The sequence below is a fragment of the Haliaeetus leucocephalus genome, unplaced genomic scaffold (assembly GCF_000737465.1).
Source record: "Haliaeetus leucocephalus isolate CR32 unplaced genomic scaffold, Haliaeetus_leucocephalus-4.0 Scaffold933, whole genome shotgun sequence".
Classification (NCBI taxonomy): Eukaryota; Metazoa; Chordata; class Aves; order Accipitriformes; family Accipitridae; genus Haliaeetus; species Haliaeetus leucocephalus.
This window is the reverse complement of record NW_010973369.1, coordinates 4,580,209-4,598,465: the sequence shown is the minus strand read 5'-3', so window position 1 is coordinate 4,598,465 and position 18,257 is coordinate 4,580,209. Positions and strand designations below refer to the sequence as shown.

The window sequence follows — 18,257 nt, the reverse complement described above, 5'->3', positions numbered from 1 at the left end:
AGAGTGGTCCGGGCATGGGGAGCTTGCCTGCCACCGCCAGCCGGCTGTCCCTGGCCCTCAGAGCAGGAGGGACACAATGGATGAGGCTCCTCTTGCAGGAGCAGGCGCTGGGGCTGTGCTGGACCACGAGCCCACGTGGGGACACAGGAATAGCTTCAGCAGCACAGAAGTGGCACAAGATCCCAGAAGCATCGGCCAGAAAAAGTGCCTGAAGCACCTGGAGCCACGCATGGGCACTGCACATGCTCCAGGAACCACCGACTCCTGTAACAGGGATGCAAAGGAGTCCTCTCATACATGAGCTACGCTTTTTTTTTTTTTGTGAGGTCTGTTTGTATTTAATTATCAAATTGCAAAGTATTTACATCAACATTAGAGTGTCAAAGCATCTCCACCCCCCCACCACCCACAAAGCTGGACCTTTTCGGGTTTTTTTTCCAAAGTTTTATTATTATCCAAAAAAAAAAAAAAAAGCTAAATATTTTACTTCAACACTGAAAAAGGCAGGTGGGGGGAGAGGGGAGCTGGGGAGAGAGAGACACAGATCCACATGTTCTCTGCATAGTTGGTTGGAGATCTTACAAAACACTGTTTAAAAAAATGATAACAGCAGAGGAGCATAACTTGTAGGGCATTATTGACCTTGGGAAGCCAAAGAGCATCCTTAGGTAGGGCTTCCCCTCTAGAGTTTATTGGCTTAAAAAATAAAGTGGCAGACAACAGCGGTGATGGACGAGAGGCTCTCGATCTGCAGGGCCTCTGGGTCGTGCCGGCTGCAGTGGCGAGTCTGGAGATGCCGAGTCCAACCAAAACTGCTGCACAGGAACACGGATGGACACATGGACATGCAGACACACAGCCCCAGCCCCATGCAGGAGGGCTCCTCCAGGATTGCTCTACTGTCTTCTGCCCTGAAATGTCCCCAGCACATCTCCTTCGTCAGAGCTTGCCAAAAGTCATGGGGAATTAAGCCAGCCCGGGGCGTTCCTTGCGCCAAGGCTGCATTCCCGCTCTGCCACTTGCCAGAAAGAGCCAGAAAATGAAAGCACTGGGTTAAGCCCGTTCCCGCCCCGCTGCGCTCGCTCAAGACCTTCTACGTGCTGCAGACAACCGAAGGCCAAACCTTAACATGTGCGCTTGCCTTCTCTCTCCCCAGCTTTCAGATCAAATCTGGCTTCCGCACATTACAGTTTTAAGAGGTTTCTCCTGGGGATGGGGATTTTGTATAATTTAGGCAGAGCTATGGCACAGGCCACCCTTTGGACCGGCTGCTGTGGGACGGGGCTTCTCTGGCAGTGCTGACGGGGATGCAGCAGCCACCTGTTCCAGGGATGCAAACAGAGAAAGACCCAGATCATTTTGCTTTGGAGGGTGCCTGCCCAAACACAGAAATGCAGGCACAGCAAATCTGCTAGGAAGGGGGATCAAAGGCTCCAAGTCCCAAAAAGATTTAAAAAAAATCCATTAAACCAGTCACTGTTCTCCAAGCCAGCAGGATCTCTCCGTACTGAAGAGCCGATTTTGAAGGTTTTCAAGCTGATTTTGAAGGTTTTACTCATTAAAAAGGAGCCACCAGCCAACCAAGCGCGCACTTGGTTCATAAATAAGCGGCCAGGGAGCTGCGAGAGCAAGCAGAAAGCAGCGGCATGCCCAGGCCCTGCTCTGGCAGAGGTTTGGGTAGGGGGTTTTGGCCACCCCCCGCCCATGCTCAGCTCCCATCTGGCTTTCATGGGACACTGGCACCACAGCAGGGGCTGGCAAGAGGTGGTTTGGGTCTGCTGGCTGCACGGAGGCGGTGCTGGAGGGAAACCACATCCCACAAGCACGGGGAAGCAAAGCAAGCCCACCGCCTGAGGACCAAGAGGTGGGCAAAGCTGCTGGCTCCCATCTCCAGGTCCTTCCCACTGGTGCATGCCAGCACCCCTGCCCCACAGCACCCCCTCGAGCCCCCATCCCACCCCTCCTCCAGGAAAGCATCCAAAGAGCCTCCAGGTCTTTCTGAGTAAGGGTGCCCAGGACCCGAGAGGTGAGGGAGCAAAACCTCGCGAGCCACCACAGCAAAGGGTTTCCAGCTGGGTACAGCTGCAAGAGGGGGGGAAAACCAACACATGCAACTAAGTCAATGTTTGGGAGGGCGAAAGGACCACTTGAGGGCTATGTACAAGCAGATGCTGGGCGGGAGAGTGCAGGGGCTGGGTGCCACCCCACCGTTCAGCCCCATAGGATGTGTGCAGGGGCAAAACTGGGCATGGATAGACACCCACTGCCAAAACATGGCTGAGGCATTTGGGAGCAAGCAGTGGGGGAAATGAGGATGCAAATGTCTCCTCTGCAGCACAGCGCTTCCCAGGATTCTTCTCCAGGATGGTGGCCCATGGCCGGGGATGCTCCCACTGCATGGAGACTGCAGCCCAGCAGTTGAGATGTGAGTGGTGTGGGGAAGGCAGCTAAAAACGTACTGGGTGGACAAAAGCATCTGTGAAAGATTAGTATTTCCCCCAAAATACTCCCACACCCTGAACAGCCACATGTGCTATGCACTCAAGCCCTGTGGTGGCACCGGGTTTGGTGGCGGGGCAGCCCGGGGGAATCTGCCAGTGGGAGAGCTGGCAGCGGAGCCAGGGAAGGCGGCTGCGGGGGCTGTAGTGCACTTCCCAGGGGGCCGGCTGGAAGACCAGGAGTGCTCGGTGGGAGAAAGCACAGCCAGGGTGGCAGGGCTGGCCGCAGGCAGGGCGAGGGCTCTGCCAGCAATCCCTGGGTGCTGCTCCCAGGAGAGATGAGATGAGTCCCTTGTGGGGGGATGGATGCAGCTGGAAGACTCAAACGTGTGCCTCGGTGCTCCCATGGGATGGTGTCGGTCACTGGAGCCACAAGCAGCCACATTTCACGCTCCCAGCACCTGCTAGCCTGTGTAAACCAGCCGGGGACCGTGCCTTCCCCATGGTGAAACGTCTCTGCCAGCGCACTCAGGAGAACCGGAGCCAAGGGGGGGAGGGCGAAGGGTCAGGGAAATTTGTGCTGATTTAGAAAGGGGGTGAAGGAGACCGGGGCCATGTGTCCGACATGGGGTGATGCTGTCCCCCAATTCCTCCAGGCTCACCCCAGAGCTGCTGGGGGGGAAAGGTCTCCTGAAAGCCATGTCTCTCAGTGGGAGATGCTCTGCTTACCCTCCCAAGACAGCTCCGCCAGCGCCCGCAGGCTCCTCTCGCCAGCGGGACGGCGCCGCTTCGTTAAACACGGGCCAGAAGTCTTAATGAGTGATGAGGGGACCCAGCACCTCCCCTGGCCGCATCCGGAGACGATGCCCCGTCCCACTCCGGGGCTGCTCCACAAAAAACGGCCCCTTGGTGGGGAGGCCAGCCCTCGGCGCCCCGCGGCGAGGACGGCAGTGTCCCTGGTGCCAGGAGGAGCTCCGGGTCTATAGGTTCTCGCCAGGCTGGTACTGGGGCTCTGTCGAGGTGAAGTAGTCCTCCAGGAAAGCCTGCAGGTACTCGAAGGTGGGTCGCTCCTCTGGGTCCTTCCGCCAGCACTGGCACATGAGGTCGTGCAGGGACTCGGGGCACTCGGGCGGGCAGGGCATGCGGTACCCCCGCTCCACCTGGTCCAGCACCTCCCGGTTCACCATCCCTGCGTGCAGCCAGAGGAGACATGGCGTTGATTAGAGCTGGGCCAGATCCTGCACCATGCCTTTTCCGGAGTGGACACCGAGGGCATTATGCTGGGACGAGCCTTACGGGCAACTCCCGTGACCCAGGGAGAGAGGGACCCCCCAGCCCAACAGCACTTGTCCCTGCCAGCCCGTCACCTTGCTCGGTGACTAGAGCAGGACAGGGTGGCTGTGACCCTGCAACCCTGGCTGGGCTCTGCTTGCCCTACCCCTGCAGGGCAGGATCCGACCTGGGCAGGGGTAGCTTATCTCTGAGCCCACCCTCCCTGCCCAAATTGCAGGAGAAAATTTGCGTCGGTTTGCTCCTCTGCAAAGATGGCTCTGGCGGCCATGGAGTGCCAGGGGCAAGCGCTGGGCACAGGCAGCCAGTGTTGTGGCACTGCAGTGGGGATGGGGCTTCTGCTGGCGGGTGCCATCCCTCACCTGGGTACGGCACTCTGCCCTTGGTGGTCAGCTCGGTCAAGAGGATGCCAAAGGACCAGACGTCTGATTTGATGGTAAACCTGCCGTACAGAGCAGCTTCAGGAGCCGTCCACTTGATGGGGAACTTTGCACCTGGATGGAAAGGCAGGATGAGAGGCTGATCCTGGCCTCGTGCTACCCAGGGGGTGCATGGGGCTGTGAGTGCCTCCGGGACCCCCATGCAACCAGGGCCACAGGCCGGCTCCAGATGCAATGCACACCCCTGGGGACCAGGGACGAGTGGCCAGTGCTCTGGTGCCGCCTGCCTGGGCACAGTGCCGGCAGCCCCGGGAAGTGCCGGGCACGCACCTTGCCGAGCGGTGTACTCGTTGTCCTCGATGAGGCGCGCCAAGCCAAAGTCGGCCACTTTGCACACCAGGTTCTCTCCCACGAGGATGTTGGCCGCCCGGAGGTCTCGGTGGACGTAGTTCATCCTCTCCACGTAGGCCATGCCGGAGGCGATCTGTGGGGACCAGCACATGGGGCACTGAGGCTGGCGGGGTGACACGAGGGTCCACAGGGAGTGCCTGGCACTGCTGAGGGGAACAGCTCTGCAGCAGGATCCTACCCAGCGTGCAGGAACAGCCGGTTGCTCAAGAAAACCCACACAGACGCAGGTTTGCTGGCCAGAGGGAGGCAGCAGCAATGGGAATGGGCAAAATGATGGTCCCTGACTGCAACCCAGCTCTGGAAAGCGCACCCAGCGGGGACGGTGGCACCCACCCAAGTGAGGCTGCAGAGCACCCCAGCACCCAACAGGCGACAGCCACAACAGCCCAGCAAGGTACTCGGGCAGCCAGTGCCCTCGGAAGGGGACGCGGGAGGCCCTGGGATACACAAACCCACCTGAGCCGCCATATCCACAAGCTGGGGCAGCCGCAGGTACTTGCCCATCTCACCCTTCAGGAAGTCCAGGAGGCTCCCTGCGAGGAAGACCATGGTCACAGCAATCCAGAGGAGCAGAGCCCCTTGGCCAGCCCCCTGGCATCCCTCTCACGCTTACCCTTGCTCATGTACTCAGTGACAATGTAAATGGGCTCCTCCGAAACCACCGCGTAGAGCTGAACCAGCTTCTCATGCCGGAGCTTCTTCATGACCTGGGCTTCCTGCAGGAAGGCCTCCGGGGACATGGTGCCAGGCTTCAGCGTCTTGATCGCCACCCGGGTGGTGCCGTTCCAGGTCCCTGTGGCACAGGACACGCTGCTCAGGACACATTTACGGGGCAGGGGGCTGTGTCCCTCGCCTGCTCCCCCACCCCACTGCAGACTCCGGGCACCTGCAGATGGCTGGGGTGACACGGGGGGGACAGCGGGGTGGGAATGGTCCTTACCCATCCACACCTCTCCGAAGCAGCCCTGTCCCAGCTTGACCTCCAGCCGCAGCGATTCCCGGGGGATTTCCCAGGCATCCTTGGCGAGGCCTTGGGTCTGGGGCTTGGACGTGGGGCAGACGTTGGTGAGACGGTGGCACAAGCCGTCGGCGTGTTCTAGCACAGGAGGGGATAACACCAGGGTGACGCTTGGCCATTTAGGCACGTGATGTCTTTACCCGGCATCTTCCCCGCAAAACACCTCGGGGACCCACACCCAGACCCTCACCCTCTTCCCCAAAACCCAAGCAGCTTTTCACCACGGTTCCCCCCTCAACTGGTTTGGGGTCCCCCAGCACTGGCTTCCCAGCAGCCCCTGTCCTGCAGCGAGGGCAGGCACAGCACCCAGGGTGTCACCCAGACCCCAAGGGGACCCCAAGTGGCTACTCACTGGAGTAATAGGCCACCAGCTGCTGCAGGCTGTTGAACTGGGTGCGGGAGGTGATGTAGAAGCCGCCACTGTCCAGCTTGCGGATCTTGTAGTGCTTCACGTTGAGCCCCTTGGCGTTGTCAAAGTCAGAGACGGAGAGGCAGTAGGCACCTGCGGGCAGGACCGAGGGGCTGCGGGGGGAGATGCACCGCAGACGGGTGCTCCCCATGGGGTCCCGCTGAGGGGTGGATGTGGGGGAGCAGGATTGGGCATGCAGGCTGCTGCTTTCACCCAAAAGCAGAGGAGGCGAAAGGAGGTGGCTGTCAGGTCCGTCATCTGGGCATGGGTGATCCCTGCTGCTCCTCCAGCCCCGGCAGCCGAGAGCGGGATCAGCATCCCCATGGGATGTGCTAACAAGGGGCACTACCCCCTCCAGCTCCCCCAACCCCACCAGGTCCTTCTCTCCGGCAACACGCAGCATGCAGCACTGCTGCCGCTTCCTCTGCAACGAATGCCGCTTTTGGCCGGGGGACACAGCGGCCACCACGGCTCAGAGGAGCTGGCACCATGGGGATGGACCGTGCCCCCCCAGGCTGGCACCGAGGAAGAGACCCCATTGGGTTTGGGAGGGCCCAGTGGGCAGGAGGGCAAGTAGCCCCCCAGGGTGCAGGGATGAACCCGCCTCTGGCAGCAAAGGGGGGATGCTGAAGCAGGGGAGAGGACTGGACAGGAGGCAGGCTGGGGAGAGCTGCTGACCCACAACCCCAACACCTCGGCATCTCAGAGGGGAGCCAAGGGGCTGGTGGGCCCAATTCCCTCCTCCACAAATCCCACTGTGGGCATCGCTTTGGACGCCTGTCTCTGGTCTGCCCACACGAGAGCAACACTGTGCTGCTGGAGCCACAAATAACAGAAAGGAAGATTTATGCTGCTGCTTGAATGAGCTGTTTCCACCAGAATAAAATAAATAGTGGCAAGTTCAAGGCATCAAAACAGAAAGCAACATCAAGGAGCTTTTCCCAAAGGTGCATTTGGAGCCAAACTAAACGTTTCCAGGTAAGAAACAGCATCCTCAGGCAGCCGAACTTCGAAGATCACAACTTGCGCTTTCAGGAGGCACAAAACAAGTATAAAGAGTTGTTAGACTTGAAAGAAGGACCTAAAAACTCATCACTGCCTCTGCCTGGTTGCCCACAAAGAACATATTAGAGATTTTGCCACTATATAGGGACCAGAAAAAAAAAAAAATCATCTAATTGGGTGGGAAAAAAAAAAAAAAAAAAAAAGAGCATCCTGCCTGGTGGTCCTGCTGGAGCTGGTGAGGCAACCAGCTCCTACACTGCCATGAGCTGGATCATCTCTTCGAAGGGTGACCGGTGGGCAGGCAGCAGTGGGAGAGAAGTGTCCATGTCCCTCCAGCCCTGCAGGCTCGATGGTGTAACGGCACATTCAGCATATAAATGTCACCAGTGATTTAACGGATGCGGTAGCACCTGCTCCCTGGGGACCCGCACCAGCAGGGGAGACCCCAGGAGGCTGCCCGTGCTGAGGGGCATCGCTCAGTGACCCCGAACATTGGCTCCTGTCTACAAGGTACAACTCTTTTCTCCTTCTCCCTCCCCATGAGCCTCAGCTAGGGGAACCGGGACCACAGAGAGTGACCGAGGGGACTGGGGTCCTCCCATGGATGCCCTCCTGCCCCCCAGAGAGGGGCTCCCCCAGGCTGCCCCCCGCCAGCCCCACTCACCTTTCGTGGTCTCACTCTCCCGGACCAGGAAGGTCCCTCGGGGGTTTTCGGGGTTCAGCAGCAGCCGCTCGGACTCCCGGCGAGTGATCTTCCCAAAATACCACCTGCAAGAGCAAGGCAGTGGCTCAGTACCCAGCATTCGCCCGCCCCCTCCATTGCCTGTCCAAGCAGTGGGCTCAGTCCTGGCCCCCCCGCTGCAGACTTCAGAGACCACAGGCTGCGTCTCTGGGCTGGGGCACCTCGGGGTGTACTGAGCCCGTGTGCAGCCCGGGCTGGGCATCACCTGAGGAGCAACCCTGCACCACAGACCATGAAACGCCTTCACTCCAAAAGCGTCCCCAAATGAGCAGCTCCGGGGACCCCTGAAGCCCCCTAAGCTCTTACTGGGGAGGATGCCGTGCCACTGGCTGGGGATGGGCTGCAGGGATGTAGCTGGCACCTCCTGCTCTTGGACTTATGCCCAGCTTTGCCCCTGCCTGTTGTCCCCGTGTGATGGTCACCTCTGCACTCAGCTTGATCGGCACAGGCAGAGCCGGCAGCATCCTCACGCATGGATGCGTGTCCGTGCAGAAAGACTAAAAGCATCAGGTCCACCACTGTCCCTGCTATGCCACCGCTCATCCCTCCACCGCGCAAGCACGCCGCACCTCCACACTTGATGGGCCTTAAAGAAAGGCTGGAAAACATTTAAGGGGTTTGCAAATTCAAAGGGGAAAAATAACAAAAAGGAAAAACCCGGAGGCCTTGCAGGCTTTGCCCAGGAGAGGGGCAGGGGGAGGAAGGAGCGCTCAGGGTGCATTTGCTATCGCTCGTCTTTAAACTGTCTCAAAGATGGCAATTACTCTTCAGCCTGGATGGAGTCTGAGGGCGCGACATAGTTACTGGGGATGTAGCCCGTCTGTCCTGTAGTGAGGGAATGAGCCAGCCACCAGTCACCTTCCCTGCAAGAGAACCAAAACACACTCAGTGTGAAGCCAGGAGCCCCCCCGGTCGGCCCCTCTCCTGCTCGCAGGCGCCGGGGCCGGGAGGGAGCAATGAAGCGCAGAGCCCCTCCAGGAAGGAGTGCAGCCCCCGCAGCCCCCAGCCCTGCAGCCAGACCCCAGCCAGGAGGGCTCCTGCTGCCAGCCCCTGCCCGTGGCTCCTTTTGGGCAAACTCTTGGTATTGGGGCCACCCATCCGCATACGGGATGCTTTAAACTTAAATCGGGCAGGGCAGCCAGTGAGCCAAAAAACCATTGGAGCCACCTGAATGCGAACGGGGTCTGGCTGGAGGTTGAGAGGCATTGGGGATCCAAGGCAGCAGGGCAGCGGGGAGCGACAGGCGAGGGGGAGGGAGGGGAAATGGGAAAAAGCGACAGATTTATGGCAGTGATTAAAAAAAGCACCAGGAAAACCCAAGAGAGTTTGTTAAAACACAGGCTGCAGAAAAGCAACGGAACAGAGCTGAGGTTTGGGCGGGGGGGGGGAGTCCTGCCCCGCAGTGATGCCCAGCCTGGATGCAGCGGGCTCCGTCTAGCTCGGGTGCCCCGCTTGCAGCCCCAGAACGGGCACCCTGTACAGCTGCAGCCCCTGACCACAAGCTTCCCCGCAGCCCCAGCAAGAGCTGTGCCTGCACAACCACGAATGCAGCTCGCACGGAGCCACACACCCCCACGGTGCTGGCCCCATCACCCCGAGCACGGCTCTGCCCTGCGGGAGCCCCCACACTGTCCCCAAACACCCAGGGCTGACCCGCTGCTCCTCCTGCCCCGGGCACAGTGGCCCTCAGCACGTCCCCAGGAGCTGGCAGGGCGCAGGAGCCTTCTCACTGCTCTGCCCTCCTCCCCGCAGGCTCCTGCACGGGATGGGGCAGGAAAGGACAATAAATAGAGACGAACAACAGGACGGCGGGAGGCGGCTTCCCCTTCCCCACAGACAGCAGGGCTTCCTCCCACCACCTGCATCTTCTCGCCCATCAAAGACGGAGTCACCTAATTTATCCTGACCACGAGGGAGACGAGGCTACGGGAAAACTGCAGATTCGTGGGAACAGCGCCGCAAGGATGCAAGAACTTGGCAGGATGACCTCCAGAAACACTTTACAGAAAAACCTTTATAACCTCAATCACCACTAAAAGACCCATCAGACCATATCCAGACCCATCCCTGACCCCTGCAGACATATAAACCTCCATCCTTGCTCCAGACACACCAGCAGCTTGTGACTTTTGCTTGTCCCAGCTAAACCAGCGATGCTTTGAAATGGCCAGGAGAAGCCGGACACAGCCCCTGGCTCCCCACACTGTTGCCAGCAGGGCCAGGGAAAGTGGGGACCCTCGGGGCATCTCCTCCCAACCACACAGCCAGGCTCTGCTGCCCACCCGGAGCCTACCTCCAGCCTCACAGCAGCCCCAGCCAGTATTTTAACTTCTCCCGGTCCCAGCATGTCTCATGGCAGGTAGCTTGGGCTCCCCAGCCAGAGCTGCTGCCCCAGTCACCTTTACTGAGGTGGGTCCGAAGGGGACAGGAGGCTGGTTGGGCTCCTTTCCCACGGGACCAGAGAAAACATCTGCTTGAGAAATGCCCAGCTTTTGACTTGTGGCTTTATTCCAGCTTGGGCTGCAAGGCTGCAAGCTGGGAATTCGGCAAAAACAAACTATTCCAAAAATGTCTCAGTGGGGAAAAAAATAATAATAATAATCATCATCATCAAAACAAAGCATTTCAACAATTCCCTGCACAATCTTACCCAAAATACCCCACCACATCCCCGCTGGCTGCCAGCTGGCTGGGACGAGACCTCCTCCCACTGGAAATGGTACCACGAGAGCCTTTTGGCACTGGGGTGGATGGATTTGGCCCGTCTGGGAGGCTGAGGGTCACCGCAGACAGCCTGGGCTTTGCCAGGACACAAGAGCAGGGAGGCGAGGGACATGGAGGCTTCTCCTCTCGCCCTGTGCAACCCCAGCCCTGTTAGAGCAGCTGAAACCTGCAGCCACCCTGCAAAGCCGCTGGTGGCCAGTCGTCCCCATGGCCGTGGGCTCCTGCTGTGCCCAGGACCTGCCAGCCCTTCCTGGGCTGACCCCAAGCACCCTCTTGGTGCCCCAGGGCACCAGCTGTGCCCTCCCAGGGAGCCCAGAGGAAGGGGACATCGCGTACCTGCCTTTTGCTGTCCCCAAAGCGTGGCAGCCTGAGCTGCTCCTGGACCGTCTGAGCATCTCTGGGCACTCAGCGAGAAGAGAGATTTACCCGCCGAGCACTGCACAAACTGCACAGCTTTCTCCACCGCCTCTCTCCCTGTGGACATCCCACCCATGCAGCCGCAGCAGACACCGGGAAGGTCAGCAGCTAGATCCTGCACAGTCCAGCCTGATGGGCTGCATCACGGAAAAAGAGCCCCTTTGCTCCCCTGGGTGCTGCAGAGCCCATCACATCCTGACCCTTCCCTCTGACCAAGCCTTTGATAAACAGCAGCAGAGGAAAAAAAGTATGGAAACCCCAGAGTGAAAGAAGGCATGAAGAAAAAACTCTCATATATGGGCCCAATCTGGACCCCCAACGGGCAGAGCTCACTTTGTAACAGCCCAAACCAGAACCCAAGCCTGGGGCTAGTACGCTGCTGAGGCTGTGAAAACAAGAAGCATCAAAACCCCCAAGTTCAGGCTTTTCCTGCAGCATTGAAGTCCTGCACATCCTGGACTTCATGGATTAAACAAATCACCATTAATAAACAGCGTTGGAACAAGGAGAACAAGGATCAATTTGAAAATGCATTTGTGCAACACCACCTGACCACTGCAGGAGAAATATCAGCCCCGCAACGTTCCCTTGACTTTCCACCCTTTGACTTTGCAAAGCTGTTTTGGGTGCCCAGGTTGGAAGGCAGCAGCAGAGGGGTCAGCGGGAGCTGCAGACCCTAGGGACCCCATGGCAGCCCCATGGCTGCGGACATCGGCTCCACCAGCCAAGCTCCAGACCGTGTATGCCATGTGTCAGGACAGACCACACGTGGGTTTAATACAGCATCATGTTTAGAAGCATCTTCCAGCTGGTCATACTGCCCAGCTCTACGCAGCAAGCGATGGGTATGCTGCTATGACCAGGTTGGAGGGCAAACAAGTGAGAGCCAGACACCTAAGGAAGTGTTTGAGTACCCTGAGCCACTCACAAAAAATAAAAATAAAATTTAAAAATGCAAAAATAAATGCAAAAAAGGCCAGGACGGAGCAGAGAGCCAACTGAAATGGGACTGCAGAGGGGTGCCAGGTGCAGACAAGGAAAGTGGGCCAGGTTCAGAGCTCCTGGGTGCAGACAAAGCTCCGGAAAGAGCAGTTCCCCAGCATGGGAAGGGGCTCCCCGCTCTGCCCCAGTCACTCAGGGTGGACAAACCCAACTGACCACAGAACCATCAGGCAACCATCTTCTCCCAGCCCCGTTCCATGCAACCTCACCCTAACGTGGGCAGCAGACGGGCTTTTATCATTTAAGATTGTTAACAATAATAATAGTAATAATCTGCAATACACACCTGACGTCCACTTTTCTCCTAAATGGCAGCGTGGCACAGAGGAGAGAAAAATAGAGTCAGGAGAGAAGCTGAGATCAGAGACACCGTGCAAGCACAGGGGAAAGCACCCATGGAGTTGAGAAGATGTGTCCAGGCAAACAAGAGGGAGCTGAGCACTGATGGGGACAGGGGACCGGAGGGGACGCAGCCCTGCGTTGGAGGGCACGGACTGGCCAGCAAGCAGAGGAGGTGGCTTGGTGACAAGGCTGCAAGGCAACGGTGCCCAGCAGCGGGACCAGGAGGACGTGGGAGTGGGCAAATGATCACCTCCAGCCCTGGTGTCTTTGGACAATTCCCCGCATCCGTGTGAGTTTTGGCACATCCCTCTTGGAGCACCCATCCCCAGGGGGAGCTGGCCCTGCCGGGGCTGGGCTCAGGGGCTCTGCAGGAGAGCTGACGGTGGCAGCTCACCCATGTGGGCTTGGCTGCAGGGACAGGGACACTCACGTGTTGTTGACGATTTGCAGGCGCTCTCCTTTCTTGAAGGACAAGTCTGTTTCGGTCCGGGACTCATAGTCGTAGAGGGCCACGAAGGTGGTGACTCCACCTGCGACAGAGAGCACTCAGGTTGGGCACTGCCACTGGCGTTGCCGCGGCACGGTGCTGGGTGCCCCTCGCCGGGGACCCTTCTCTCCCACCACCCTCCCACCAGCTGATAAGACACAGATCTGCTCCCCCTCCAGCTCAGAGTCTCTCAAAAGCAGGAGACCCCATCATCACAAGAAGAAGCTGGAACCAAACCCACAAAGACCCAACCGAGACCCTCCCTGCCCCACCGAGCCCCAGCCCACACCGACCAGCCAGTGCCCCAGCACGCTGCGGCGAGGTGACCGTGTCGGAGGTGTTGAAGCCTCCAAACAGCTTGGACTCAGCGGCCATGGTCCCGAAGGAGCGGCTGGGAGTGCGATGGGCGTCGGGAGCTGCCGCCTTGCTGGGCGTCTGCGAGGCCGGGTAGCCCCCGTGGTGGGCGTTGTCGGCGGGCTCCAGGCTGCGCCGGCGCTGGCTGGGGTCTTTGGGCTTGCTCTTGCTGCTCCCCATGGTCCCGGGCTGGAGGAGACAGAGAGACATGCAGAGGGCTTCTATTATTACTATAATTATTACTATTCCCAGGGTTTGCATGACAGATGCCTGCCCACTAGGAAATGAAACAACCTCTGGAGTCTGTTCAAGCATCAGCTGCCGGAAAGTCTGGCCATCTTGCCCTTGCCCTGGGATAGCATCACCCCTCATTAACACCGAGCCACCTCCCGGATGGCCGCAGCAGCCAGCGGAACACTGGGAACGGAGCTGCCAGGGCACGCTTTGGGAGCAGAGGGAAGCACGCTTAGCTGCAGGATTGTGGGGTGAGGATGCTGAGCGCGGAGCCTGGACTGGTGCTTAAGAGCGTGTCTGTGGATGCCCCAGGGCCAGGCACCCACCGTGGGCTGTAGCTCAGCACCCCATACAGCTACGTTTCCTTCTACATGAGGGTTTCTACCAGGGCATGGACAGGAGAAGACAAGACCCAGATAAATATTCACGAGTTTGCATTACTCTGACGGCAGAAATTTGGAGAACTCATAGCTGCATCGCTCTGCTTGCTCAGGATGGGGATTTAAATGCTGAGGATGTTCCTGTGAAGTCCAAAACATGCAGCAAACAGGAGAAAAGTTTCAGTCAAGAGCTGTTTCAGGCAGTTAGCAGCTAAGGACCAAGGGATCTCCGCTTTATATATAGTCATGCCTTCCTTTCCACTCAAGATTGTGCTCTATAAATACCTTCAAGGTAATGATATAAATGAAGGAAGGGAATTATTTGCAGTCTCCAAAGATGGCAGGATACCCAGCAGTGTCCTGAAGCTATGGAAGGAAATATTTAGTCTAGATCACGCATGGCAGAAGGGAAAAGGGAGGTGGAGACAACCAGGGAGAATATCTCTGATAAGAAAAAACAGGCAGGGAAGGAGCAGAGGAGGCAGCCGCTGCCTGCGGGGTGTGGACCTGGATGCAGCCACCCACAAGGCTTCGCCGAAGGCTCAGCCTCACCCAGCAGGTGTTTTTTCTAACCCTTTTGAGAGAAGCTCAGGCCAGGCCTCCACGAGCAGGGCCAGAGCCACAGGGCAGCTCCAGCAGCCTGCACAGCCCTGGTGTCGGTGGGCCAGGGCCCCCCGGCTCCTGCTGCGGGGATGTTTAGGGGTGCCAGGCACAAGCTCTGCTCTCCTCCCAGCTCCCCTCCCCACGGCAAGGGCTTTGCCTGACGATCAGAGCTTATTTTCCAAAAGACCCAACCTCCACCTACTGTTTTCCAGCTCCCAAATTGCACAGAGGACCAGCAGCATCCCCTGTCCCGCTTCCATGCACGTTTGCTTCAGCTGCAACCGTGCTGGTGGGATCAGACCCTGCCAGGGTTTGGGAGTCGGAATAAACTGATTTTTCAGGCTGGGTATGGCTACAGCAGCCGGTCCGGTGGGGAGTGGAGCTGTCCTTCCTCCTACACATGCAGGCGATGAGGAGGGACCAATGCCTCTATCTGCCATGGGACTCGGCCCACACATGTCTGTGCCAGGCTTTGGGGACCCTGGCGCAAAGGAAGGTCAAATATAAGCTTTGCACATGCAAATCATCACCACCGGCGATCCAGAGGCAGATCCCGCAGCAAAGGGGAGGGGGTCTGTCCCGTAAAGAAATGCACTTCTAAAAGTCTGGTGCAGAAGATGCTAAAGCAGAACTGCGGGGGAAAGCAGGACCTTAGAAATGATGAGAAAAAGCCCCCACCACTAAGGAAAGTGAACCTCCCCGACCCTCAGCCAGCCCTTTGCTCACCTCTGCCCGGGGGTCCGGCACCCACTGGCGCTCCCGGGGTGGCAGCAGCAGCGCGGGCAGGAAAGCGGGGGCACGGCGGGGCTGTGACCGCGCGGCTTGTGACTGCCCACGCGACCGTGAGCAAGGGGCGCAGCCGCTCAGAGTTTCCCCTGGAAGCAGCACTTCCCCAGGCAGGAAAACACCCCAGCCGGGGCGGTGGATTTAGCAGCACTTTGGGGAGACGAGCGTCCCCTGAGCGCACCCTGTGGGGCTGCCAGCCTGGGTCGGCAACTGATATATCAGCGTGCTGAGAAAAATCAGAGTGTAAAATAGTCAATATGCCTAGAGATTAGCTGGGAGCAGAGCACAGAAAGGGAGGTTGGAACCCCCAGGCACTTCTCCAACGTCCCCAAAGCAGGAGGGGTCCTCGCCTTCACACCCGTTAGCCCACGGGCACAGGACGTGTGTCTTCCAGGCATGTTCCAGCCAGGGACACCGTGGACCGTGAGTTCACCGCTCCTTGCGCGGTGCTTTTGGCAAGGGAGAGCTCTCCAAACACACATCACGAGCTCCCAGCTTGCGCCTGGGTGCTAACCCTCTTTGGCAAGGGCTTTGCTGGGTCTGCGCTGCTCTGATGGGGCCCAATCCAGCCATCGGGGCTTTGGCTGCAGGAGCTGAAGATGGGAGAGGAGGAGGAGGAGGAGGCACAAGCTCATGGTCCTCTGAGGAAGGGGCTGCAGAGCAGTGAGGCCCACTCCAAGCTCTCCTGTTGCAAACAGCTTTGCACCTAAACACCTGCACACGCTTGCTTCGATATGGCTAGTGCAAAATGTAGGCTGGCAACCCCAAAACATGCCCAGAGGCGCTGGCAGCCTCGCACTATGCCCACTCCAAGCCCCAGGTAACTCAGCCAACATGACCATGTGGCTTTAGCTCTGTGGCCACCCTGGGGGGGACGTTCCCCACCTGCCCCCAGGGAGGAAAGGGGAGCCCGAGAAATCCCCTGCCACCCCACATCACTGCCTCGGCAGCCGGTGAGGAAAGGGTGCAGATTCCCCCGGGAGGATGCAGGGGGCTGTGCAAGAGCCAGGCAGAGGAGTTATTAATGATGGCAGGAATGTGCTGTGCACTCGGGTCTCCAGGAGAAGAGGGGCCACGCACCAGCCCTGCCGACACAGAGAGACCCCCCCTGCCTCCGGCAGAGCTGGTGACAAAACCCCCCCAGAGCCAAGGGGCAGAGAAGGAAGCGGGTGAACCCACTGCCTAGCCATGACAGCACCCAGCACACCCCAGCAGCATTGCTCGAGCTGTGGGACAGCATCACAATGGCCAGATTACAAAAAATGCCCACCGCCAGCAGCTACGCTGTATTTATCTCTAACGGACGGTATTTCTGCTCAGAGCCGCCAGCGTCCAGCCAGGGCAGCCCAGCTGATGCCTAGTGGGATATTTCCCCGCTCCTGTGCTTTTCCCAGCCGACAGCACTGGGATGGGGGGGCTCAGCACCACTCCCCGTCCCGGCCAGTGCCTCAGCTTTTGGCGGGGCTTCCACCCCCCAAGGCTTGTGCGGCAGCGGCAGGCTGGAGTGCGGCCAGCATTCCCGGTGCTCGCCTCCGACTGATGCGAGGCGGCGTACGGAGGCAGCTTTCCTGCGGCGGGGATTAGCACCCCGGGCACGTCGCAGCCTGCAGGAACTCCCCTGCTTTCCGCTCCGGGGGTCAGCGCCGGTGGCAAATCGCAAACCACCGCGGTTCCGAGTTGCGAGGCCTCAGCTCTGCCCCTGTGGGCCGGCCACACCGTGGGGAGCACCAGGGGGTGGGAAGGATGAAGGGAATGTTCTGCCTTTTGCTCTTGCACCCAGCACCCTACCCACCCATGGATGCTCAAGGGCCAAATCCAGCTGTTGCAGAGCAGCCGGTACCCCAGATCTGAGCGCCCCCCCAGGGGGCTGGGAGGCTTTCCCTTCTCCCATGCAGGTTCAATCAGCAAAGCAGCCTGGTCCCCCCTTTCCAGGGTTGTTGGAGATGCCTTACCAGCGCTTTCCGGCTACGGCCTCGCTGCGGGGTGGGGAGGGGCCGCCGGCGAAGTCAGCTCAGCTCCCGCCGCAGCCTGCGAGACAGAAGGGACGTCAGCACCCGCGGCAGCCGCCGCCGTCGTCCCCGCACCCCGCCACCCTCTCCCCCCCGTGCCACGGTCCGGTGCCCAGGGCTGCGGCTGCCTTCCTCCTCCTCCTCGCCATCCCTCTAGCGTGGGGCCGGCAGCTCACACTCGCTCGTTCTGATCTCTCATGTGTGAAGAGGGGACGATTCTCTGCTCCACTTCATCAAACCCACCCAGTGATGGGAGAGGAGGTGGCTGGAGCCACCCCGAGTGATGTCCCGGGGTGAGAGGGGAGTGCAAGGCACCCCCAGTCTGCTGAGGGATTTTTTGGGGGGTAAGAGAAGCTGGTTCCTCCAGATACACCAGCGTTTCCAGCCCTGCCGCTCCATCTCTGGACAGCTGGGACTGGTGGCAGGGAGGGCTGGCCACCAACCGGGGACCTTGTCCCCAGGGATGAAAGTCACTTTCTCCATCCCCAGCAGCACAGATGTGCTACAGCATGAACCACGCACAAGGTCTGGGAGCACCTTGTGCTGCTCAAGCCCTGACTCAGCCAGAAAAGCACAGTTTGGCCAAATTTTTCAAAAGGGACAGTTTCCTGTCACAAGTGTGTGTGGTGGGGTGACATTTGTCAGCAGCAGTGGCTCAAGGTAGAGCTTCAGGTGAAAAGCAGGACAGGGCAGGGCCCCGCAGAGCTGGGGCAGTCACTCACCTGACTCTGCCACCCCCTTCCAGCCCCCAGATCCTGCAGGAATTGCCCCTTCTCCCCTCCTCTCATACTGAAAAATAAATCTCTCTCCAGCCAGCCCTGCCCACCCGGTGCCAGGCAGAGGCTTCAGCTACCCTGGAGGGGCTTCAGCTTGCCTAGCACAGAGGGGATTGAGCCCCCACAGCACCCCCAGCTTCATGGCCCTAAGCAGCATCCCAACGGGCTCCTGTCTTGCTCCAAGGCTGGAGCCCAGGTTTCACATCTCATCCAGGGGGAACATCCCAGACTGACGGGGACAGGGCGGGCAGGTTTTTGCTGCCCTGCCATCTAATTGCTGGGAGCAAGGCTGGAAGAGAGACCAGCCGCAGCCTCCTGCCTTTAAGCAAGGACCATCAGCCACAAAGGCGTAGCGAGGAGAGGGCCCATACAGAGACGGCAGCAAAGAAGAAATCACTGCTGCTCCCCCAGCACTGCCGGCTGCCATCACAGCCTCTGCTGCCCCAGCTG

At 59.2% G+C, this 18,257-nt stretch overlaps 1 protein-coding gene across 3 annotated transcripts; it reads right to left on the bottom strand.

Moving 5' to 3' along the window:
* Positions 1-576: 576 nt before the first annotated feature.
* Positions 577-17,052, bottom strand: SRC (SRC proto-oncogene, non-receptor tyrosine kinase). Of its 3 annotated transcripts, XM_010584088.1 has the most exons (13): positions 16,975-17,052; positions 12,959-13,208; positions 12,609-12,708; positions 12,123-12,140; positions 8,458-8,556; positions 7,616-7,719; positions 5,890-6,039; positions 5,460-5,615; positions 5,133-5,312; positions 4,976-5,052; positions 4,439-4,592; positions 4,091-4,222; positions 577-3,627 (listed from the first exon to the last, which is right to left on the bottom strand). In XM_010584088.1, the coding sequence occupies exons 2-13, from the start codon at positions 13,197-13,199 to the stop codon at positions 3,419-3,421; spliced, it is 1,620 nt and encodes a 539-aa protein (XP_010582390.1). In that variant the 5' UTR covers positions 13,200-13,208; positions 16,975-17,052; the 3' UTR covers positions 577-3,418. The 3 variants fall into 3 exon arrangements, with proteins under 3 accessions (XP_010582390.1, XP_010582388.1, XP_010582389.1); XM_010584086.1 differs by lacking the exon at positions 16,975-17,052 and having other exon boundaries at positions 12,959-13,260; XM_010584087.1 differs by lacking the exons at positions 12,123-12,140; positions 16,975-17,052 and having other exon boundaries at positions 12,959-13,260.
* Positions 17,053-18,257: the final 1,205 nt, after the last annotated feature.

What these genes read in the sequence shown, in the direction of transcription:
- SRC (XM_010584086.1), bottom strand. Translation starts at nt 13,229, where the DNA reads ATGTCTCTCTGTCTCCTCCAGCCCGGGACCATGGGGAGCAGCAAGAGC. An exon ending in GCTGGTGGCCTATTACTCCA is followed by an intron (nt 5,616 to 5,889) that starts GTGAGTAGCCAC and finishes CTCCTGTGCTAG; the next exon opens with AACACGCCGACGGCTTGTGC. An exon ending in CGAGTACACCGCTCGGCAAG is followed by an intron (nt 4,223 to 4,438) that starts GTGCGTGCCCGG and finishes CTTTCCATCCAG; the next exon opens with GTGCAAAGTTCCCCATCAAG.